Source organism: Guyanagaster necrorhizus (genome assembly GCF_019112545.1).
Source record: "Guyanagaster necrorhizus MCA 3950 unplaced genomic scaffold BT62scaffold_11, whole genome shotgun sequence".
NCBI classification, from domain to species: Eukaryota; Fungi; Basidiomycota; class Agaricomycetes; order Agaricales; family Physalacriaceae; genus Guyanagaster; species Guyanagaster necrorhizus.
Genome location: NW_025064890.1, coordinates 90,682 through 113,453, shown reverse-complemented (window position 1 = coordinate 113,453; position 22,772 = coordinate 90,682). Strand labels below are relative to the sequence as shown.

Sequence of the window (22,772 nt, the reverse complement as noted above, 5' to 3'; positions counted from 1 at the left end):
CAATTCTGCTGAGAGGGGAATGTGGAAGGAGTGATTGGAAAGGGATGTTGCATTGAGAGTGATGACCTCCGGTGTGCGAATACAGTCGACGCAACCCTGAACTCGCACGGAGGGAACAGGGTTGCTTCCTAGTTTTCTGACTCCGTCAGAGCCGGTTCCATGGGAGCAGTGTCAACCTCTGCTGCACGCCCCTTAGCGGAGGCTGCTGCCTTCTGCTTGTTGCAGTCCTCAGTCTTGTGTTTGGCTCCACAGAACATGCAAAGGTTGTTCTGGTGCCGGCGGTCTTTTTCTTCCTGGGTAAGATGGCCATCTTTGCCTAGCTTATCGGCATAGGGCTTAGGGGCGGTAGATTTCGGTGTGGAGCTGGAGTCCGAGGGAGATGTGTTAGACCCCTTGGATTTGGGGTTGGGGAATTTATTGTCCCGGTTTTCACGGGCAATTTCGGTCTTCCGGGTCCAGTAGCGAGCATCAAGTTCTTGGGCAAGGAAGCGCATATCATGAAGGTTGTTTGGCTTCCCATGGTGTGCCATGTCATCCTTGATACGGGTGCAGAGGCCACGGTAAAAGGCATGGTGGAGGGAGTTATCTCCGTACCTAATTTGTGAAGCATACTGGTTGAATTGGACCATATACTTCATGATCCGATCACCATCGCGCATCCGAAGGTGTTCTAATGCATCTTCAGCATCTCCGATAGCATCAAAAGGGCCGAAGTTGCTACGAAGCTCATCTAAGAAGGCTGCGTAGGAGAATTGCCAGGCTGGTGGATTCCGCGGATTGGGGTTAAGAATGTCTGGTTCGAACCAGTTGAGCGCGGTGCCGGCCAGGAATGAAATGGCGTAGTTAACCTTGTTAGCATCTGTTGCAAACACGGTAGGTCTGTCGTTGAAGTTCAACTGAAGGGAGACAATGAAAGCCTTTAGTTTGCGAGGGTCAGAGCCATCAAATGGTTCTGGTTCCTTGACCTTGGTACGGACAGTGGCTGGTTTAGGGTTGTTGAGGGAGGCGGAGACTCCTCATAACAGGTTCATGAATTCTAGGAACATGTCCTGCTGGTTTGGATTGTTACTTCCTGTGGGGCCGTCGGCGCTGCCTGGGCTATTGGGACCACCTGGTCCTCCTGGTCTCCCTGGTCCTCCTGGTCCACCTGGGAAAGGGTTTGGTGGATTGCCAGCCAGTTCCCGTCGGATGGGAGTATGAGTAGGGGTGTCTTCATCTCTGCCCTCTGAGTCTGGGCTGTCTGGATTCCTATGGTTGTTGCCCAGGGATAAGGGGTCTATTGAGGAGTCAGTTCGAGCACCATACATCAGGCTGGCCCGTCGGGCCCCGTTGGTTGGGATGCTGGTGGCGTTGAAAGGGTTAGGGGAATCATTGTAATTAGGTTGGCAGGCAGTGAAGCTAGAGTGATTGTAGGTTTCCCTACGGGAAGGTTGTCTCCCACTGGAGGCTGATCCGAACAGGCCTGGTTGTTCCTTTGAGGCGGATGCCGGGATGTCTTCCATGGAAAACATGTTTGGATGGGTGGGCTGCCTTTGTTCAGGATCGGTCTCTGTGGGTTCGGTAAATGTGGTGGACATGATAAAATTTTCGACTCAAGGGTTTGAGTTCGAATATACTGTTAGGAACGTGCCAATCGAGTGGGCTTGAGTGCACATGTGGAGTCCGGCGGAGTGCGTGGGCGTTGACGAAGCTATTGGCAACGTCACCCTTGAGTCGGAGCCCAAGGATCTGGATGGACAGAATGGAGTTCTGTCAGAGAAGTGAACAGGAGTATCCTTCGGAGCGGAATCCGACGGATGAGACAGGGAGGAGTGAGTACGAGGTGTAGATGGCTTATCCAAGTTGATATTCGAACTGAGTAGTTATGGTGATCTACACGGCTTTATATACTAATGGTAGCTAATTCCGAGTTGGGTTCTATTGGGTTCCGGTGTGAATATTCGCTACCGAGTTCGGGGTCTAGGTATTACAATGTGAAATACAGATGTGAAATGATAATGGTGAAATGAAATTAGTAGGTAATGGGAAGCGGCCGGAGTCCGGTGGGTAGTGTGATAGAATTCATGGTTGGTTGAGGTGACACGGAGGCCGGCGGCATGCACGTAACAAAGTCATATATTCATCTCACCCAAGATCACACTCATGTATGATCACTCTTTCTTTAAAAAAAATATTCTCTCTTAGTATGCAATCAATTTCATTAAATACAAGCTGATATAACTATAATTATAACACTCAGCATAATAGACAATCAAGACAAAGTAGAGCTAGTAACAGATAGAGATAGAGGCATACATATGCCTTTCAGTGCATCAATAAACTGGACTTTATTAGCCAATATTGCTATTAAAGTTTTTGATAAATTATTTCAAAGCATAAAATATCCTTATATAAAAGTATTAATTAATGTTTCAGATATTAGCTAATTGAAAACTAACATATAAAGTAATAGAAGGGTATCAGAGGTTCTAAGGCATCACATCATTTGAAATAGAGCATACCAGTCTTGTATTCCATACTTGACACTTCAGTCTTTCTTTTATGTGTGCAGACTATTGGACTTGTCTTATGCTTACTTAGTCTTACATCTGTAATCATGTTAAGGTTCTAGCTCAGAGATGATGTTGCTAATAGCTTCACCATCTGTGCACTTTATAGATTCTATTATGTGCATTCATTTCCCTCCATATTGGCATATTCCTAACAACAACCCAACCATATACCCTAGTATCTGATTGTATGCTAAACACACACTTTATATACCCTACTCTTTTTCTTATAAAAGTCATATTGATATAATGCCAATGGAATATGTGAGTGAACTGGGATGTTTAAAGAATTATGGTCAATAAAATACATGTAGAATTTTCTACTGAACATTTTCTCTCGCTGAAAATAACCACCAATATGGTGCAAACATTCAAACTGAAGATTTCAGTGCGAAATCCAAAAAGGGTAGGTCACGGTCGGCATTTGAATTTAGGTGAGGATTGCCGATAGCCATTGGCACTCGGGACTCGGGACTCGGACTCGGACATAGGAGGATCGAGACTGAGGCGTAGGACAATGGTGGTCTGGAATCAGTTGTCGCTGGCAAGGCAAGGTCGGTGCCGAACATAAAAAAGAGTGAAACGAATCGCACCCTGTTAACCTGCAGTGGCGTTGTAGCCATCCCGGAGTGTTGATGAGCTCCGAAACTCGGACGATGATGTTGTCAGTATTGGTGAGGAATATTGGCCACGAAAAAATGAGCGTGATTACTTGTAAGCGCTGGGATTAGCGAAGGAAATGGCCAGTGCTTGATGCCAATGCCATGGGGAGATGTTACGATGGAAAACGAGCGATGGTTCCTATCATTCATGATTTACGAAAGGATAGAAGCTCGAAAGGCTATCGAAAAAGGGCCAAAACAAAATAGAGGGTAGCGGAGTGAGAAAGGGATGACAATTGATATTGATCAGCATACTGCAAGGCTACTGGTACGGCGCGGCAGAAACGAAGGAGAAAAGGCTGGAGCAGGTCGTCGACGTGGAATTGCGAATAATCAGATTGTGGCTGAAAATTGCGGCCGGCAAAAGGAGATACCTAATTTGGAATAAAATGATGGGAAGTGGACGGATGTGCATATGGCGGCGAGGAGCAGGTTGACCTTGACTGGCTACCATGCTTGTCTCCTCTCAAGCAAACCTCAAAGACCTATTAGCTAATCCAAACCCTCCAACAATGCACGACGACAGCTGGCGCATCCGTCGCACCCAATCACAGCGCCCCGCCCTCCGCCTAGACATTGGCCATCCCAACGTCGCCCCAAACGTTCCCAAGATTCGTCCACTCCCAGCCCCACCACCGTCGACGATGACGACGACGACAACGACGACGATGAGCATCTTTAGCTCAGCAGCTTCGACACCGACAACCGCTGCTTCCTCCGCTTTTTCGCCCGTCCTCCGTCCCCTTCCACCCCCGCCACCGTTGCCGACAATCAAACTGCCCCCAATGACGCCCACGACGCCCACCAGAACGCGAGTCGCACCCCGTGGTATGCGCACGAAGCGGTCCCGCTCAGAAAGCAGCAGTGCCCCACGAGCCCAGGCAGAACTTGCATTTGATGCCAAAGTCGGCTCATGGGTCGTCGTTCCCAGTCGCCGTCCAACAGAGGTCGTCGTCGCCCCTCTCAACGTGCAAAAGCTCTCAGTGTCCAGAGGAGAGGTCGTGTTGTCTCGAAGTGCCAAGGGCAAAGGGAAGGGCAAGGCGCGTGCCGTTGACCAGATGGAGTCGCTCTCAGAAAACGAGCCGCATCCTCTACAGGGTTTGTCTCCTTATTCCCGCTCTATCTCGAGAAAGTCGCCTTCCTCCTACAGACCTTATCCTCATGCTCTTCCCCCCTTGCCTACCACAGACAACCCGCCCCCTCTCCCAAAAAAACCTACCCCCGACGTCATCTACGAGTACGGCGCAGCTGACGACGTTCCCTCAGACACTTCTTCTACCTCTTCCACCGAGAACGAGCTCTACCGTTCTTACGTTGACGACGGCTTTGACCGTAGTCGCTCTCCCTCTCCCATCCAATATGCTCGTCGCAATTCCATTGAGGGGCTCTACGATGACGATGACGACGATGATTATCTCCTCCCTAGTAACAGGCGCAGGAACGCTGCCCGCAGTGCAATTCTTGAACCACTTGTCTTCTCCGACAACCCTTCCCCCGTTGATGCCTTTGACGATTGGGACGTTGACGACCATCCACGACGAGGCAGACAGTCCGAAATCGGCCATGGTTCTACTCATTCTTTCACCTCCTTCACCCAGACCCGCGGTAGAGCTCGTTCTGCAGAGAGTGTCCTGCACTATGTCGACATGGAAATATCATCTCCTCCTCACTTCACCTGGGAAGGAGAGGAGGATACAACCAGAGGGCGTCCCAGGGACCGCAAGAAGGACAAGGATAAGAAGGGCGCATTTGGCTTAAGAATATTTGCTGATTAGAGGTGTGCTGTCTTCAACATCTACCAGGCCCTGTCTAACTTGCATCCCACTAGCGCATTACAACTAATTTTATGCTTCGTACATACATACATACTCATACCCTCCTCGTACATAGATCAACAACCCCAACACCTCATTTTGGCATTTACATTATTGTTCGTCGACCTAGTCACCTACTCGACATACGCCGCCTTCCTCCGGAAGCACTCCGCAAATCAAAATCAAAATACGAAACACGAAAATCCGGCAGAACATTTCCGGTACATACTTGATGCGCCCCGCTGCGGCTTTTTCTTAGCTTCGACCTCCACAACAGTCACTTTGACGCTAGCCCTCAGAGGCTTTTCCCGTCGCAGCCCGCAGGTCCTCCTGGAAATGGGAGATTTGTCTTCTGTCTGAGGGGATATCCTGTCCGTGGCTCAAAGGAGATATCCAACAGCATACCCTATGCCTAATGTATGTCTGAAACACATATCAATGAAATTACCCGACGGGCTCGGGTGATGCTAACGTTTATTCCGTTGCCATTCATCAAGGAACATTGAGGCCTTCAAAGGGCACAAGAGTTGCACTGTCATGGAGGAATCTTCCGACTTTGGACGATCGGCGGAACGGTCGATCTTCGTGCAAGTAGTTCCCGGAAAATATACACGGTACGGATATACTTTGTGGATCTGCACATGGTCTGACACGGATGTAGCATCGGATCTACGTCTATGTCACCTCTCAATACATTCACTGACGATCTCATAAGCGCTGGACACTAGTTGTGCGTTCTTGGATCGGAAAGCGCTGGCGTGGGGATGATGGGCGAGTCACTCAGGGAGGGTATAAACGCTCATCAGATTGATTAGTTCTATCAAGAGATTGGTGGCTTGTGCCCTAACTATACTTATGGATATATGGCGTGATATTATTGGACGAAATGGTATGCATTCGCCACTCGACAATCCGTAATTACTCTGAGCAAGTCCATCAAGCAAATGGAGGAATGAGTAAATATTACTATAAGTGACTGTACCTAAGCTCGAGTCCTGCAGGGCCCACTGCCTCGCCGGATTCCCACAAGTTCCTCACCGCGCTTCGGTTGACAAGGCCCGTTTGATATTCTTAAACACGGAGTCTCGAGAATTCCGTTAGGTCTCTCTATTTCTCTCTTTCTCAGGCTACAGATCTAGTCTCTGCATTGCACTAAGGCAGCTGGGGTCCCGCAATGAAAGCTTGAGTCTGAGTCTCAGACCGTTGGCAACTGGTCTGGTATATGCCCATCTGAAAGATAAAGAGTCCAGAAGTTTCATGGCAGCATCATTGACCTTGCATGTCTGACTTTCCTTTTCTTGGTACAGATCTTTTGTACTGATTCTTGAATTTCAATCCCATTCCACCACAATCAATGAGCAGTCCCCTGGGCACCGTCAGATATCAAGAACGTCGAGCGGGGATTTGAGTAGGATAATCGCTGATGATTCCAGATCAGTAACCGCGCACAACTTTGAAGTGTCTGGACTTAGAATTGCTTGGTGCACGTCCTAACAATAATTCCATCAGAATTACAAATCCTCTCTGCTGAGCGAGCCTGCATCTCTTTGAGTAATACGGTGTTCGTGTACAATTGCGAGTGCAGGATGTCTGGTTATGTGAATACACGGTAGTACATCCTCTTCCTACTCCTGTTATTACCAAGGAGTCCTGCTTCCATCGACGTTGATGAACTCCCCTCCATCTTTCTCCCTCGTTGAACCATCGATAATATCAATCAGGCTCACCGCCGCATCCTCGGATTCCATGGCTATCGCATCTTGGATAGGTGCCAAGGATCCAGTGGTATCCATCTCACGGTTTGCGCGCGCTACAGTTTATGAGTAACGAACTGATGATGTCGAAAACATAGAGACTTACACATATCTGTTTTGACAATTCCAGGGGCCAGTGGGAAACAAACTGCCGAACGACTGATCAGCTTCCACCTAAACCACAGTAGCCATATTTACCCAGCCAATCATTCTCAAAGTGGATCTTCCTGGCGATGTAATTGAGGGCCGCTTTACTAGCGCCGTAGCAGGTGTATCCCGCAGGGAGTTCGGTGAATGCGGTTAGGCTAGTAGCCGCGGATGAAATTGGAATGAACCTTGGCGTGGCGCTCCTGCGCAAAAGAGGCGCGAGTGCCTGGAAAAGAAGGAGAATACCCGTAGTATTAATTTCAAAATGCTCTTGTAACACACTCGGCGGTGTATCGAGGGCAGAACCCATATACGTAGCGATTCCTGGTGTGAGATATTGAAAGAAGAGCACAATTGACATGCATAACAGAATACCTACCCGCACATGCAACATCAACCTTTCCGAACCTCCCTTCAATATCCTTGGCCAGAGCAGTGTTTCCGTCGACGTCGCCTGAAATGTACTTGAGGGAATAGACGTTCTGGGCACCATGTTTGAAAATAGATGGATCGCGAACTGCAGCAACAATTGTCACATTCGGCTTCGTGGAGAGGGCGTTTACAAGGGCGAGGCCTGCAGTTCTCAGAAAAACGATAGTAGTGCTGGTTAAATATAACTACCAATGCCATGGTTAGCGCCAGTGATGAGATACACAGTGGTTTTGGGGTCGGTAGACATGATGGGAGGAAATGTAGAAGTCGATGGGCTTTCGGAAGAATTTAAGTCACAGCGGAAGGGAAGCTCTTGGTATCTGGGCGTCCGGTATTACTGGGCACATCGGTCAAGGTACGCCATGAGATGGGCTTCTGCTACACGTTCCTGCAAGATTCGCAGGGTGAGAGACCTCAGAAATACCTAGAACATAAGCACATGTCTATAATCGCCACTTCAAGAGGACCAGGACGTTCTTTAATTGAAGGTTGTGGGAGTTAAACGTGCGAATGGAGTCGCTCATCAATCGATCAAGTGGGCGCTTGTCCTCAAGGTATGGCCGGACAACGCGGTTACGTCTGGCACTGAATCAATCATGAGACGTTCGCTAGTGCGACGAAGAGTAACAGTAGAGTAACTCGGTAAGAATTAGGCGATATCAGAGCTAAAGTACACTGGTCAAGGTAAAGCCAAAGTATCGAATCTTCCACTGACTCCAGTCATTCCACAAGTCGACGGTGGCTAGAGCATACATAGGTCGAATCAAGGATATTGCCATGAAGCAATTTGGTTGGATGGATATGAAGATTGAGCTTGATGGACAAAGCGGTCACTGGCAAATCAAGAATGTGTCCGGGCCACTCGTCAAATAAAGACGGCTTTGCAAACTAGGGTCTGACTCGATGAGTTGCGTCCTTTTATGCGATTCCAATCGGTCTTTTTAATTCGTAGATCCTGGAACCTCAGGGCAGCATCCTTGGACGGGAGATTTCTTTATCTGCACTGACTTCATTGATGTGCCTTGTCGGCTTTTTGAGCTCTACATTCCTGCCGCTCGAAGGTTTACCATCCAATTGGATTACCCGGATAGCAGATGGCCCGACTCCCGGTCTCTACATGCTTTACAGGCTAGCATCCGCTACTGCTCCGATCTTCCGGCCTTTCTCGCATCCTACGCCCAACCAGACGTCGTTGAACAGTAGTTGAACGAGCCGTGAATTCGTAGCAGCCTTGATATGTCCATCTGAAACCTCTTTCCTTGTGCGCGCCGGTTATGGTCCTTGATTTCCTCTCCTCGGGGTAAATAAGACCCAAAGGAGAGTAGAAAACGCCACCAAAAACTTCCCCCGTCGAACCTGGGAGTATGTGGTATAGTATATGTCATTTGAGGTTATTGTTCCGTGGCTGATTTGTTCTGATTGTATTCTCATCGATACGCATTGTATTCCTTACTGGATATCCGAACTCTACATTCCCATCCGTGTCTTGTCCTGTCCAATCAGTTGTCAGATAACAAGAGCTACGTTCCGACGGCAGACAGAAGTATTCCTCCAATGTTCTGCCGCATCCGTGTTTGTTTCCTGAACCTGATCTTGTCAAGCAGTTGTCTCATGTTTCAATATTCTGAAAAGGGGTAATACATAGATGAGAGTTTTTTTCAAGCCTGTTGAATCTCCAAGTTTACGTTACTCAGGGACGGTTCGTCATGATGACTGACGACGAGACTTGCATTTGAGAGGTCGCTCTTTTGCAAGCAGAGAGAATCCGTTGGTCGTCAGGATAGGCCAAGCATTGAATGACCACCTTGTAAATGAGAATTCAAGTTATTATATATGTACAAAAGAAGCCCATCACGTAAAAGGAAGGTCCGTTATGACGTTCATTTGCGTGTCTGCGCCGCGTGATCTGCAGCATGGATAAATGCAGACGGCTCTGCCTTTAACCACCACTATCTCGTCGTCGCCGCCTTGTACAGTGCTCGTCGACGTGCTTGATGATGGCGACCCCAGATCTCTTTAGATCCCATCTTATTGCCCTCCTCTCCGTCTACTCTCTTGGTCCATCTACCGTCCCACTGCCCAAGTACAATGGGCCCACCGACTGGCAGACCGAGTCTATTTTACGCTCCTTAGCAGAGTTTTCAACACGCATGTATGCTGCGGAGAACACTTTCCATAACGCCGACAAACTGGAATGCCAGAAACCAGAACCCAAGCCGTCCCCGACTGCCCAGGAAACCGATGCCAATTTCTCATCCAAGGCGCGCTGTTTAGGCCCGACGTCTATTAATCTCGATGATCTCAGGACCTCACAAGACCCCTCTTCATTTTTTAGCGAAAGCTTTCTGGGTGTCCCTGTCGAGGGAGCTGCTACTGCCTCTGCTCCACCTACTTCTTCTCTGGAGTACGTATTGTGTCCGAGATGTGGTACTCGGACCACTGATCCCCGCACGATCCGCAAGATATCCTCTTTTTCAACACGCATATCCTCTGGCTCGCCTTCCGTTGTCGCAATTGGTGGTCCTTTGGATATCGCGGCTAGAGTGAGCGGGATGAGCGCAGTCGAAGAGCTTAAACTCCTCAAAGATCAAGTTCAAGACGTCGCCCGTGTCTGCAATGCCGTCGCCAACGGCGATCTCAGTCAGAAGATCACTGTCGAGGTTCGAGGAGAAGTCATGGTGAAACTGAAGGACGCTATCAACACCATGGTGCGTCCTCCTTGTCTTCAATTTGCTTATTCGTCTCATTCTCGTCAGGTTGAGAAACTAGGTCAATTCGCAAAGGAAGTTACACGTGTCTCTCAAGAAGTTGGAACAGAAGGGTTTGTATTGATATTCCTTACTCAATTTACTTACTAATTTTTCTCTAAGGAAACTCGGTGGCCAAGCATTCGTCCCAGGGGTCGAAGGCACATGGCAGGAGCTTACGGACGTCGTTAATATCCTCGCCGGTAATCTTACCAGTCAAGTTCGGTCCATTGCTCAAGTCACTAAAGCCGTCGCCGTTGGAGATCTTTCTAAACAGATCGAGGTTGACGCGAGGGGTGAGATTCTGGATCTCAAGAACACTGTGAACGGAATGGTTGTTCGTCTCCGCGCATTAGCTGCCGAGGTCACGAGGGTGACGCTAGAAGTCGGAAGTCAGGGCAAGCTCGGGGGGCAGGCTAATGTTCCGGATGTAGAAGGGGTGTGGTTTGAGTTAGTGAAGAACGTTAACCGCATGTGTTCGTCGCTGACAGATCAAGTACGGTCAATTGCTTCAGTCACGACCGCCGTTGCCGAGGGCGACCTGACGAGGAAGGTAGAGATCGAGGTCGAGGGCGAAATGCAGCAGTTGAAGACGACGGTCAATTCCATGGTGGACGACTTGAATGCCTTCGCTGGCGAGGTCACTCGTGTCGCTTTGGAAGTTGGAACGCAGGGTATCCTGGGCGGTCAAGCGACGGTTGAAGGTGTGAAGGGAACATGGGCGGACTTGACGAAGAACGTGAACAAAATGGCGACCAACTTGACAGACCAGGTTCGGTCAATATCCAAGGTCACCAAGGCGGTGGCAATGGGAAATTTGACCCAGCTCGTTGATGTTAACGCCCAAGGTGAAATGTTGGATCTTAAAATCACCGTCAACAGAATGGTGGAGGCTCTCAGCGTCTTCGCGAGCGAAGTTACGCGAGTTAGTTTGGAGGTCGGCACAGAGGGAAAATTGGGAGGTCAGGCCGATGTTCCAAACGTCGTTGGGACTTGGAAAGTACGCGTTCATCCCAAATTATCTACTCAATACATGATAACTCATCTCGATACAGGCTTTGACAGATAACGTGAACCTGATGGCGATGAATCTCACAAACCAGGTACGGTCGATCGCAGCAGTAACCAAAGCTGTCGCTGGTGGCGACCTGTCGAAGCGCGTGGAAATTGATGTAAAAGGAGAGTTCCTAGAGTTAAAGGAGACCGTGAATCAAATGACTTCGTCACTGAGTGTCTTTGCGGATGAGGTATGCCTTTTCATCAATTATCCATGTCATATATGAACGCAGTATCTTCATCAGGTTACCAGAGTGGCCAGGGAAGTGGGTACCGAAGGCAGGTTGGGTGGTCAAGCTCAAGTGAAGAACGTTGCCGGAACATGGAAAGCTTTGACGGATAATGTCAATGTTATGGCTAGTAACGTATGTGCTCTATGTCTTTGTCACCCTCAAATCCTCATTTATCGCTCTACAGTTAACAAACCAAGTGCGAGCTATTGCGATTGCTACAGTGAGTCCTCAGTTAAAATGCCATCCTCGCCACATTTATGATTTGTTCATTCTGTAGTCGGCTGTGGCGCATGGAGATCTGACGCAAAAGATTGTGGGCCTATCCGTGTCGGGAGAGATGTTAGAGCTGGTCGAGACGATCAATAAAATGATCGACCAGCTGGATATCTTTGCCGTTGAGGTGAAGAAGGTAGCTCGGGAAGTGGGAACGGAAGGTAAGCTGGGTGGTGTCGCGGATGTGGGAAACGTCCAAGGTATCTGGCAAGAGATAACGTACGTATCTTTCTCTGTTCACACACAGTTCCTCAAGCGAACTAATCTAAGGCTTTCTGTGAATGCAATGGCAGGAAACTTGACAACTCAAGTCCGTGGGTTTGCCCAGATCTCAGCTGCTGCCATGGATGGCGACTTCACTCGGTTCATCACTGTTGAAGCCAGTGGCGAAATGGATTCGTTGAAGTCGCACATTAACAGCATGGTGTTCAATTTGCGAGATAGCATCCAAAAGAATACTGCGGCGAGGGAGGCCGCCGAGTTGGCCAATAGAAGTAAGAGTGAGTTTTTGGCAAATATGTCACATGAGATCCGGTAAGAGATTTTTCCGTTGGCCGTTTCTGTTACTCAAGGAAAATGTTTAGGACGCCCATGAATGGTATTATCGGCATGACAGAGCTGACTTTGGATAGTGATCTCAACCGATCGCAGAGGGAGAGTCTACTTCTTGTCCACAGTCTCGCGCGATCACTGTTATTGATCATTGATGATATTCTGGACATATCGAAGAGTAATCACTTCTTTTCTGCCAACGCACTTCATTCTGATACTGATGCTTAATAGTCGAGGCTGGGCGTATGACCATGGAAGCCGTTTCATTCTCCCTACGCCACACAGTTTTCGGTATGCTCAAGACGTTAGTCGCACGTGCGTCGCAGAACAATCTGGACCTAACTTTCGACATTGCGCCCGACATCCCCGATCATCTCATTGGTGATTCACTACGGTTGCGCCAGGTGATAACAAACCTTGTGGGTAATGCGATCAAATTTACGCCTCCGAAAATTTCCCGCAAGGGACTTGTTGCACTGAGTGCACGACTGGTGGCGTTGGACGACCACAACGTGACACTCGAGTTTTGTGTCACCGATACTGGGATTGGTATCCCTAGGGCCAAGTTGAACATGATCTTTGACACGTTCTGTCAAGCGGATGGATCTACTACCAGGGTATGTTCGTCTCTCTTATGACGTATTCTAATCAATACTTTCAATAAAGGAATACGGGGGGACGGGACTTGGATTATCGATATCGAAGCGCCTAGTGTCACTGATGCAAGGTAATATGTGGGTGGAGAGCGAGGTAGGCAAGGGAAGCAGGTTCTTCTTCACGATCAGTTCTCGGATAAGCCATATATCAATGGAAAACATCATGGCAAAGATGACGCCGTTCACGAACCGAACAATATTGTTTGTTGACACTTTGGGCGACAAAACCGGGGTAGTAGATCGAATAGCGCAACTTGGCCTGAAACCCCACGTTGTACGTTCAGTGACAGAAGTTGCCAATGAGTCACAGTGTCCGCATATCGATACAGTTGTCGTGGATTCCCTTACCGTTGTATGTATTGGGCATTGTCCTCAAGACTGTAGCTAACGGCTCCTTAGACTGAGAATATCCGCGAGCTGGACCACTTCAGATACGTACCCATTGTGCTGCTTGCACCTTCTGTGTCTCGGCTAAATCGTATGCTTGAACTAATTCCGCTGTTATGTGCCCTTCTCATCCTTCGGCAGTGAAATGGTGTTTGGATAATAGCATTACGGCGCAGCTGACGACGCCGGTAACGCCCCAGGACCTTTCATTTGCCTTAATAGCTGCCCTGGAGTCCAACACGGTGAACCCTGTGACCGTGCAGAGTGACCTGCGTTACGATATCCTACTCGCGGAGGACAATTTGGTAAACCAGAAGCTCGCGGTGAAGATTTTAGAAAAATACGGGCACTCCGTTGCAATTGCGGAGAATGGAAACCAGGCAGTTGAGTTGTACAAGAACAGCGTGCTGCAAAACAAGCCGTTCGATATAATACTGGTGAGCGTACATTTATTTCGATCACCTTTTTACCTTCTGATAGAGAGCAGATGGATGTGTCAATGCCGTTCATGGGCGGAATGGAGGCAACAGAAATCATCCGCTCGTATGAGTTACTGACTGGATTGTCACGGATACCGATTATAGCGCTGACGGCGCACGCTAGTGGGTAGCAATTGTGTCTCTCGCTGAATTTATGCTTACGTCTATGCAGTGATTGGTGACCGTGAACGATGCCTGCAGGCAGGCATGGATGACCATATCACGAGTAAGATTTGTCTCAGCGTTTCGCTAACGCTAATCATGGCCGACAGAACCACTCCGTCGAGGAGATTTGCTCAACGCAATACATAAGCTTGCGTCTGAAAAGAACCCCTCTCGTAATTTGCTACGGCGAGCGCCTGCCACGATCTGAGCAATGTGCTCCGAATACCCGATCTATCAGTGATTTTGCTGTGTGGATGTATAATTTCTGTACCGTTATCGCTATGTTTTCCTTCACATGATACCATAATACACATCCGTGACTCACTACGTCTGGGCCACAATAGACTTCACTTTCTGAACGGTTTCTGGATCGACTTGGTTCCTGTAGAAGGTGTACCCATCTCTACCCTTCATGACGATTTCCATCAAGTCACTCAATATGGATGGGAGCTCTGTAATATCACCAACGGGATTCTTCAAGACCTTTTTCTCCTTGTCGTAACCCTGCACGCCGACCTCCTTCATGTCGGTGCCAACCGCAACCAAGAGCCGATCGATGGGCTTCCCGATGACAGGATGCTCAATCCTCCATGTATTCCCGAAAGAGCCTGTGTCAGGGAGATCCAATGCTTGGTAGGCGAGAGCCATCATGTTGGCATAGTCCTCCTCTGAGAGAACGAGCACGTTGCCGTTGGCGTCGATGGCGACTTTATCTTTGAATACCGCGAGGGTGAAGTCGAAATGCTCTACCTGGCTGTTGCGCAGAACGACGAGGGCGAGGTTGGCGCGGGCGGGGGAGTATGAGTCGGGATAAGGGTGAGACTGGGCACGTGTGCGCCAGGCTGTCAGGTCGGAGGAAGAAGGAAGGAGGGCAGACATGGATTGGCGAATCTGGGGTTTGAAATAGTAGATAGTGCAGGTACCCAGGAGTACGCAGAACAAGAGCGAGCGCAGCATTATTATTCTGTAGCGGACAAGTGCTCTTTATAGCTTTCCGGTAGGTAGCACATGCTGCTCCACATGTAATCGGGCCACGAGTACAATCTGAGGAAAGATAAAGAACTTTCCGCCAAGTGGGTTAGATTCTTGAGATACGTACTGGGGTTGAAGCATGCTTGAATTCAAAAGAGGGCCACGTAAACACGCTGGTGCCGAACGGCTTTCATTCTCTCGCAGTAGCTCATTCTTAAATGAAGCAACACGCCGTTCAAAGACTACAAAATGAAAGGAAACATCGCTTTCCTTCCTCGAGGATATTCCTTCTCAAATTCCTTCTTGTAGTTTCTATGTTTAGCCAGCGCCCAGATTGCCATTTGACCAGCACCTGCCACAGTGAAAAAACATGTCGCCCAGCTCCTCGACATAACGCAAACGACGATCCAGCCTAAAACTTCAAACATGTAGTTGGGACATGACACCAATCCAAACCCGTAGCCCTTCGGAATTCCCCGCTTCTTTGTTCCTGCGGGCCGCAAACTCCGAAGAGTCAAGTGTGTTGACAGGTTGGATAGTTCGAAGAACTGTTGGTGAAGTGAGAAAATGGAGAGAAGCAAGAGAGGCATTACGCACTGTCCACAATCCAGTGCATGCCCAAAGAAAACGTTCATCTTCCATGACGCTTCCTTTGATGAACGCAGAGTCAGCCGAGTATTTACCTCGATATGCGTCGAGAGCCATCAATAATCCTAGAGGATCCTGAGGTCCTGTATAGGTGACACGGAACGCAGATACGTACCACCGAGAACGTGGTAGTGGAATGAGCTACGTAGAATGGGTAAGTACCATGGCATCCAAAGGGACAATCACGCACTTTTTGAATATGTTTCTAGCTGGCATAGTGCCATGGGAGAACCGATGAACGCTAGTTAAATGCAATGAGACTAGTTCCAAGATCCCGGTACCCAACTCACAACAAAGTCTCCAGCTCACGTTTGGCGTAGTGTAGCATGACAAAGGTGAAGATAAATCTTAGTAGCAATGAGTCAATGAGTGGGGCAGGTGCTGCTAGAAAAACGGGCAATACCTTTGTAGTTCACTGTGCACCACCGCTTGTCCGTAGAACCATTCGGGGAAGTAGTAGAAAAGAGGATGGATAAGCATAGGACCAAGCTAAGATAGAATATGAGACTGCCACAGTAAGGAAATGCAGCACCCACATATTCAATGATAAACACCAGCTTCCAGCTCAGTTGGGGCCCCAAGTCCTTCACCTCCAAGTCGCCTCCGCTCCCCAAGCCAACATCCGCCAACTTTATCTCATCCTCGAGAGCTTTTTTCTCATTCTTTAGGGTTATCTTTTGCCTCGACACATAGAACTGCCATTTTGTCGGTACTATCATGAGATGCAACACATATAGGTCTCACCTTGGGGATTTTGTGGGCAACCTCGGCCTTGATGTCACCCACAGTAGTTTTGGAAGAGACATCGACTGTGAAAGGAAGGCCTTTGCGAGCAAAAGCAGGAGGCCTGTTGGCTACAGCAGATACGGTGACCGACACCATTGCTCCAACGTATGGTATGAAGCGAAAAGGGAATCGTAATCATGTTTACGTGTTCAAACTAATATCAAAATATTACTAAGTACTAACAGGTACTGACCATCTGGCATCGATAATGTGACTGAACATTATTTATTCACGTGTAAAGAGCTTACTCCGAAGAATGGGACTATAGGTTTTGTCATACGTCTTTTTTTTTTTGCTTTTCAATGCGAGAGTCTCAATGCCAAGTCCTTCAGATTCACCTTGAATGGGAACAGATCTGAAAAAGTAATCTTAATAGTTTTTGTGAAAGAAATTGGCGGCATGACAGATAATACAAGTATTGTTGTTCACATCTCGTCCCAGATGCCTTCCTGTAAGTGATCTTCTGGAAAAATATGCCTGTATCGTCCAAGTCACAACGAAACTGCGTCTTCTATCACATGAACTAGCTTTGATCACGTTGAGCCAGGGCCGCTTAGATAGTTAGTTCATCGTCTATCTACCAGAGAACCATGGCAGAATAGTTTAGAGACGAACCCAGAAGTTAGAACGCCGTCAGAGTTTGACTTGAAAAGAAATTAACAATGATGAATTGGCACTGTGCCATCAACCCGCTCCTTAGAATCAGAGGTGTGAACTTTCAACTGTGGCTACAATCATCACTACTACAAACTCCACAAGCAACCTGAATCTCCTCAGAGACAGAGGACCAGATAAATATGGCAAACCTATCAAGAAGAACTTTCGAGCTACGAGAAGGAGTTCCTTGTCGCCGTGCTGAAACCGTGGCTATGCTGAGGAGTGCTGGGACCGACGCGCCAGATCTTATAAGGGAGGTGGAGATCGTCCTGAGAAGCAGCATCTGAAGAAAGTTCGGGACAGATTCTTCAGCAAGCTCAGGGAGGATAATTTGAGGGTCTCTGATGGGAAGAGAATGAAGCAGGAGCAAGATGAGTTCGCACAGTCATTTCAATGGAACGGGCATCAGTTGCGGTTGTATGAGTTCAATTTCCGCGCGGAGGAAGATAGCGACAGGGAGATATTGTATCCTGATGCGGTCACTGTGCAAACCACATTCCTCATCATCTCGGACCAAGAATAACGTTGCTAATAGCAAGAGAGATCTGATGCTAATCCCATAGCAGAGAGTGCCTTAAAACAATGCACGGAAACAATCAAGGAATATCATCAGGACGCATACGTCGAGACTCTCAGTCTTCAGAAGTATCTGAAAGCGATACCGCAGGAGGAGAAGCAGGATGTAGCAGCTACATCACGGGCAAGGTTTGAGGACGAGATGAGGAAATTGGTGTCTCACAAGCGGGAGGAATGTCAGTTAAAAATCTCGCAGAGGCTAAAGAATGAGGTGGACGAGGACCAGAAACGGGGGGGAGGAAAGAAAAAAAGAACGCCAAAGACCGACACTACCTCAGAACTGGGCATGAACAGATTCCAAACATTTTGTCGAATAACTGTCATATATAGCTTCCAGCAAAGAACAAATTCGAGTGTGATTGGATCAATGACTGGGAATAACGTATGGGGTTATTAGACGTTACAGATGGTACCCGAAGTCGTCGAAGTATATCCCTTGTACAACTCGATCGACCTGATCTCTGTGATTGAATCAGCTGTAGGGGGTCCATTGGACCAGTATGGGTCACCGCTGCTCCAAGCATTCCAGATCCAGTAGCCACTGTCCCAAGGAACCTGCAGGGAGTCATGATAGGTTGGTTTTTATGAAGCATTGGACCTACATTGTCCGAAAAGTTGTTTATCTGAATACCATCGATGTAAAAGGTTGTTGCCAAAGGAGACCACTGTGTGTGTGTGTCAGAGTGGCGATAGACGACATAATGAAAGAAGATGACAGACATCGATACGATATTCTACATAACACACGATGGCTGAGCACAAAATTTTTCTTTTACTATATACCATCTGACTCACCATGAAAGTCCTGAGATGGATCGAATGTGAATTCGACGTTGTCAGTAGTTTTGGTCCCGCCCTCAACCGTAGCCTGGAAAAAGTCTGTGATCCATAGTCCACATGTTTTCAACAACACACCACTAACCTGGTTGGTCATCCAAACCCCCGCAGAAACATAATCGTTCCCAGTGAGAGTCGTGGACGTTAAGATTTCGATGTCAGTCTCTTGTGTGTCACTCACTAATAAGAAATTGGTCAAAGCTACCAGGGACGAGAGGAAACTGACAGTAGAAGAAATTTCCCTCGCAGACCCCAAATGTAGCGCTGGATTTGAGTACCGTCCGGACAGAGGCATATGCAAAGGTATCATCTGTCACGACTTCAGCAGATTCGACACTGCCGCTCCCGCTGTAAGAGGTGACTTTCAACTGAAGAACACCGTTCCCAAGGAGAACATTTGCGGGAACAAAATCGTGTGCAACTGGAGTCGAAGCAACGTTATAGTTACTGATGGAGAGACCGTGCTGTCTGTTCGGGTGTCACAGAATACACGAATTGATCGATCAATCTGAATACCCACGAAAGAAAGTTTGCAGCATCCCCACTAGACTGGGCAGAAGTGAAGTCGACAGAGACTTGTTCTGTGAACCCACCAGAGATTCCTGAGAGGACATAAGTATCGCAGGAGTCCCGGCGAGAAGAGAGGGCTTGCTTTCCCAAGGCGCTCGGTATGAGAAGAGAGACAGCTGAAGCGAATGTGAGAAGATTCATTGTCGTTGGGAAAGACTTGTACACACCCGGTTGCCCTTTTATAATGCATTGCACGACTCGAGATTAAAACCAGATGGTTATCATATGCGAATTGAAAGGGTTTCATGACCATATGCAATGGATTCCAGAGTTACATAGCTAAGCCATTTGCAAAATTACGGATGCTTCGTGAATGCACAAACAGTCACCGCCCCGACTGGCAGCAAGTTTTTGCGATTAGACCATAGGGTATTGAATCGATTGCGACTTTCCGTATGATCCTCAGTAAACGGTCTACTTAGTACAAAGAACTAAGACTTACCTAGGTAGTAGATGGCGATTGATGTGATTGCAGGTTACGACCATCAATGCAGATTCGAAATACCATTTTGGCGTTTTGCTCTGCATCACTTGATTCCTTCGGGAAAAGAGCATGCTTAGGATCAGGCGACTGCCCTGCTTGCTTGCCAAGAGATCTGAGAGTCTGTCTAGGGAAGATTCCAGGTCCGCACCAACGTGGATGACGGGGCTGAACCGGGCTGTGACTGTACCTTCTCCTCTTCCATCATGTCTCCTCCCTCTTTCTTTATGTTCTGAGGATAACGCCCTTGTCTCTTGCGTCTTTTTAAAATCTCGCAATAGCTACCTTTGTAAAATATTCCAGACGTTTAGACATGGCGACGGTGACATAAAGTGGAGCAGGTTCACGAAATCAAGACTGCCTCGTCGTTCCTAGTGCTAAGTGTGTATCGTAACAATACAACTGTACAATTGCCTTACACTGAACAGAATTTTCACGAAGCGCTCTCGATAGTGCGCAAGATGCCATGATTTGTCTTGGTTGTTACTGCATTCTCGAAGCCTCGACCCGCCAAGCAGCCGCCTACTTTGATGCATCCAGGTGTATCATATTAGCGGTAACCAACAATCCTTGCAGCCGTTCTTGTGCTCTAAATCATACCGCATATGACGTGGCCAAGATGGCTTCATCGGGTCCTGTGCTTTACAATAATCTCTTCTAACTGTTACTTAGATAGAATCAAATTTCTTCTAGTTTATCAAGCAGACCGTCCAAAGACTGCTCCAGGCAAAACTTTTAAGGATTAACCGAGACATGCAAGCAGCCGTGTCATACATTAGCCGCGTTAGGCCCTCGTCAGTTGTCCGAGGCACATAGGCTGTTCTTATCAACGATCCAGAACTTGTAATGGATTCACGAGACTGAAGGTTGACAGTTCACCTACGTCCTCCCTCGATTGTCTCAGTAATGGTCAATCTAGAAGGCTAGAAGGCTGGAAGGAAGGACACAAGCTTCACGTGACCAAGTAGAGTGAGGTGCTTCTTCTATACAATGTCGGAACCTCCAATGATTGGAAATTATTGAAATCATGTCTGATCAAACAAACGGGTTTTTTTTTCCACTTTGCTGACCTCCTACTTTTCTTCTTTCGTTGATGTCTGTACATCGACAGATTTTGGAGAGTTCACAAACGTGAGAGTTTACAAGTAACTCTCGTGTCCGGAAATAGAGACTAGCGGTCCGCGCTTATCGCTTTGTCGCCGACTTAACGACGGTCATGATGTTTGATGGCAAGAAAGATAATGTCAGGCAGGATATTGAATCGACGCTAGGGGGCAGCTCTCGTTCGAAGTGGTCGCAAAGACTATTGTCATGGGGAGTGGAAGGGAGAGGTACGTGCCAGCCGCAGGGGACCGGAATTTTTCCTCATTCCTTCATCAGGTATCATTCCTGTGGCGCCGGAAGATCGTACAGATACCCAATACTACAAGAACTTCTTCTTGTGGTTTGCGTGGAATGTCAACATACTCTCGTTCTCCGCAGGATCACTGGGACCCATTGCCTTTGGACTAGGCGTTCGTGACTCATGCTTAGTTATTCTGTTCTTCAACTTGCTTTGTGCCTTGCCTCCAGCATACCTGTGAGTCATGTATTGACCGCATCTACTCAAAGTTCTGATTTAATGCCATTGTAGCACGACATGGGGACCTCAGTTGGGTCTACGGCAGATGGTACAAGCACGATACAGTTTCGGGTTTGCTTTCTCTGCCGAATTTCATCCAGACGCAGAAGTTGTTAACATGATGCTATCAAGGTACTTTGGCGTCATCATACCCTGTATCTTCAACCTCATTGGAATGTGTGGATTTTGCATTCTCAACTGCATTCTCGGGGGCCAGGCCTTGTCGAGTGTCGCCGACGGGAATTTAAGTTGGACGTACGTACAACCAGAATGATGCATCGTAAGGATTTTGCTGAATAGACCGCTCTCAGAATTGGGATCGTTGTTATCGCGATCATATCACTTCTTGTTTGTTCCTTTCTTCTCTCATCTGATGCGCGCAGCACCTAGTGAACTATTTACAGGTCTCTTTTTGCGGAATCAAAGTTATCGGATGGTATGAACGCATATCTTGGATCCCCGTCGTTATTGTATTCGTTGTAGCGCTGGGGATAGGCGGCAAACATGTTATGGCCGTTCCTGCTGCCGAACCTGCCACTGCTGCTGCCGTCCTATCGTTTGGCTCTACTATTGCTGGCTTCGTGATCACCTACTCGCCTTTGAGTTCTGATTTTACAATCTACTTTCGTCCGGATGTTTCAAGGTACCATCGCATCTGTGAATGTCACCGTCAGGACGCTGATGTTCATTTTTGCTAGGGTTCGACTATTCTTGTACTCGTACATAGGCTTTCTATTGCCGATTGTAAGCCCGTTGCCTTTGGCTTAGAACAGATCCCTTACCGTTCGTTTCAGGTCACTCTGCAATGTCTTGGGGCAGCAGTCACCGCGTCTGCCTCCTTTGTTCCAGCATGGGATGAGGGATATGCAGGGGGGAATGTAGGCGGTCTTTTAGAAGCTATGCTCCAACCGGCGGGGAATTTTGGGAAATTTCTCACCGTTCTTCTCAGTCTGTCTGTCGCAGGAAACATTGCACCTACATTCTATTCTATGTGCCTCAACATACAGGTGTTTATACCTGTTCTGTACGTGGTTCCCAGATATGTATTCTCGATACTCGCGACAGCCATGTAAGTTTTATCTGATATTGATGTGCTTAGATGAAAGCTGATGCAGACGCCGTAGTGTCCTTCCGTTAGCCATTGTAGGATCTCATCGGTTCTATGACACGCTCACGAATTTCCTCGGATTAATTGGCTACTGGGCGAGTGCGTTCATCGGTGTCATACTTGTCGAGCATTTTGTGTTCCGGCGGAACAGCCCTGAGATGTATGACGTATCATGCTGGAATAAGCCTAGGGCCCTGCCTTTAGGATGGGCAGCGATCTGCGCTTCGGTGGGGTCTATTGGCCTTGTTGTGCCTTGCATTGATCAGCAATGGTTTGTCGGCCCCATTGCAAAAACGACGGGAGATATCGGTTTTGAAGTCGCATTTGCTGTGACAGCTTTGCTGTACTTGCCACTTAGAGCGGCTGATATCAGGATTCGGAAGGCAGTGTAATGTCGAATGCACTATGTACTGTGCAAAAAAAAAAATCACTTTTTCACCATGACCGACGTTCCATACGGGCGCGAACCTGCTTCTACACGTCTACCCAATTGTCCTGATTTCCTACGGAGCGACGTCCGGAAAAAATGACTCAATAATGTGAGTCAACTGTTTCCGGTGCGCGTGCAAATTCTCGAGGGAGTTGAGGCATGATTGATGATGATGTGCCT

General features: G+C 48.0%; 9 protein-coding genes across 9 annotated transcripts; 5 read left to right on the top strand and 4 right to left on the bottom strand.

The window, feature by feature from the left end:
* The first annotated feature begins 3,418 nt into the window (after positions 1–3,418).
* On the top strand, positions 3,419–5,300 carry BT62DRAFT_84939 (uncharacterized protein). Its single transcript, XM_043182466.1, has 2 exons — positions 3,419–4,988; positions 5,040–5,300. Exon 1 carries the CDS (start codon positions 3,664–3,666, stop codon positions 4,984–4,986), a length of 1,323 nt encoding a protein of 440 aa, XP_043040250.1. The 5' UTR covers positions 3,419–3,663; the 3' UTR covers positions 4,987–4,988; positions 5,040–5,300.
* BT62DRAFT_1005107 (uncharacterized protein) lies at positions 5,058–5,385 on the top strand (the record flags this gene model as incomplete). The annotated part of the gene is made up of 2 exons (XM_043177105.1): positions 5,058–5,064; positions 5,102–5,385. The coding sequence occupies 2 exons, from the start codon at positions 5,058–5,060 to the stop codon at positions 5,383–5,385; spliced, it is 291 nt and encodes a 96-aa protein (XP_043040249.1).
* A 1,201-nt stretch (positions 5,386–6,586) lies between these two features.
* BT62DRAFT_967476 (NAD(P)-binding protein) lies at positions 6,587–7,605 on the bottom strand (the record flags this gene model as incomplete). Its single annotated transcript, XM_043188863.1, has 5 exons — positions 6,587–6,835; positions 6,886–6,927; positions 6,978–7,250; positions 7,306–7,500; positions 7,545–7,605. 5 exons carry the CDS (start codon positions 7,603–7,605, stop codon positions 6,663–6,665), a joined length of 744 nt encoding a protein of 247 aa, XP_043040248.1. The 3' UTR covers positions 6,587–6,662.
* Positions 7,606–7,628: 23 nt separating this feature from the next.
* BT62DRAFT_1075514 (uncharacterized protein) lies at positions 7,629–8,727 on the top strand (the record flags this gene model as incomplete). The annotated part of the gene is made up of 3 exons (XM_043179122.1): positions 7,629–7,713; positions 7,857–7,969; positions 8,311–8,727. The coding sequence occupies 3 exons, from the start codon at positions 7,629–7,631 to the stop codon at positions 8,563–8,565; spliced, it is 453 nt and encodes a 150-aa protein (XP_043040247.1). The 3' UTR covers positions 8,566–8,727.
* Positions 8,728–9,508: 781 nt separating this feature from the next.
* On the top strand, positions 9,509–14,114 carry BT62DRAFT_894105 (uncharacterized protein; the record flags this gene model as incomplete). Its single annotated transcript, XM_043183167.1, has 16 exons — positions 9,509–10,066; positions 10,115–10,179; positions 10,229–11,105; positions 11,161–11,352; positions 11,407–11,526; positions 11,579–11,614; positions 11,672–11,886; positions 11,938–12,201; positions 12,252–12,397; positions 12,451–12,836; positions 12,886–13,227; positions 13,275–13,353; positions 13,404–13,699; positions 13,750–13,864; positions 13,914–13,967; positions 14,014–14,114. The coding sequence occupies 16 exons, from the start codon at positions 9,509–9,511 to the stop codon at positions 14,112–14,114; spliced, it is 3,846 nt and encodes a 1,281-aa protein (XP_043040246.1).
* BT62DRAFT_931318 (uncharacterized protein) lies at positions 13,774–14,950 on the bottom strand. The gene is made up of 2 exons (XM_043186103.1): positions 13,914–14,950; positions 13,774–13,864 (listed from the first exon to the last, which is right to left on the bottom strand). The coding sequence occupies exon 1, from the start codon at positions 14,861–14,863 to the stop codon at positions 14,231–14,233; it is 633 nt and encodes a 210-aa protein (XP_043040245.1). The 5' UTR covers positions 14,864–14,950; the 3' UTR covers positions 13,774–13,864; positions 13,914–14,230.
* A 170-nt stretch (positions 14,951–15,120) lies between these two features.
* BT62DRAFT_980410 (uncharacterized protein) lies at positions 15,121–17,050 on the bottom strand (the record flags this gene model as incomplete). Its single annotated transcript, XM_043189510.1, has 9 exons — positions 15,121–15,426; positions 15,476–15,591; positions 15,642–15,667; positions 15,717–15,767; positions 15,817–15,873; positions 15,930–16,015; positions 16,063–16,221; positions 16,271–16,380; positions 17,029–17,050. 9 exons carry the CDS (start codon positions 17,048–17,050, stop codon positions 15,121–15,123), a joined length of 933 nt encoding a protein of 310 aa, XP_043040244.1.
* Positions 17,051–17,938: 888 nt separating this feature from the next.
* On the bottom strand, positions 17,939–19,093 carry BT62DRAFT_893605 (concanavalin A-like lectin/glucanase; the record flags this gene model as incomplete). The annotated part of the gene is made up of 7 exons (XM_043183151.1): positions 17,939–18,100; positions 18,148–18,210; positions 18,266–18,279; positions 18,341–18,413; positions 18,468–18,562; positions 18,609–18,850; positions 18,903–19,093. The coding sequence occupies 7 exons, from the start codon at positions 19,091–19,093 to the stop codon at positions 17,939–17,941; spliced, it is 840 nt and encodes a 279-aa protein (XP_043040243.1).
* Positions 19,094–20,349: 1,256 nt separating this feature from the next.
* Positions 20,350–22,744, top strand: BT62DRAFT_986678 (uncharacterized protein). Its single transcript, XM_043190012.1, has 8 exons — positions 20,350–20,764; positions 20,814–21,012; positions 21,067–21,309; positions 21,366–21,402; positions 21,459–21,697; positions 21,753–21,798; positions 21,849–22,123; positions 22,179–22,744. Exons 1-8 carry the CDS (start codon positions 20,650–20,652, stop codon positions 22,552–22,554), a joined length of 1,530 nt encoding a protein of 509 aa, XP_043040242.1. The 5' UTR covers positions 20,350–20,649; the 3' UTR covers positions 22,555–22,744.
* Positions 22,745–22,772: the final 28 nt, after the last annotated feature.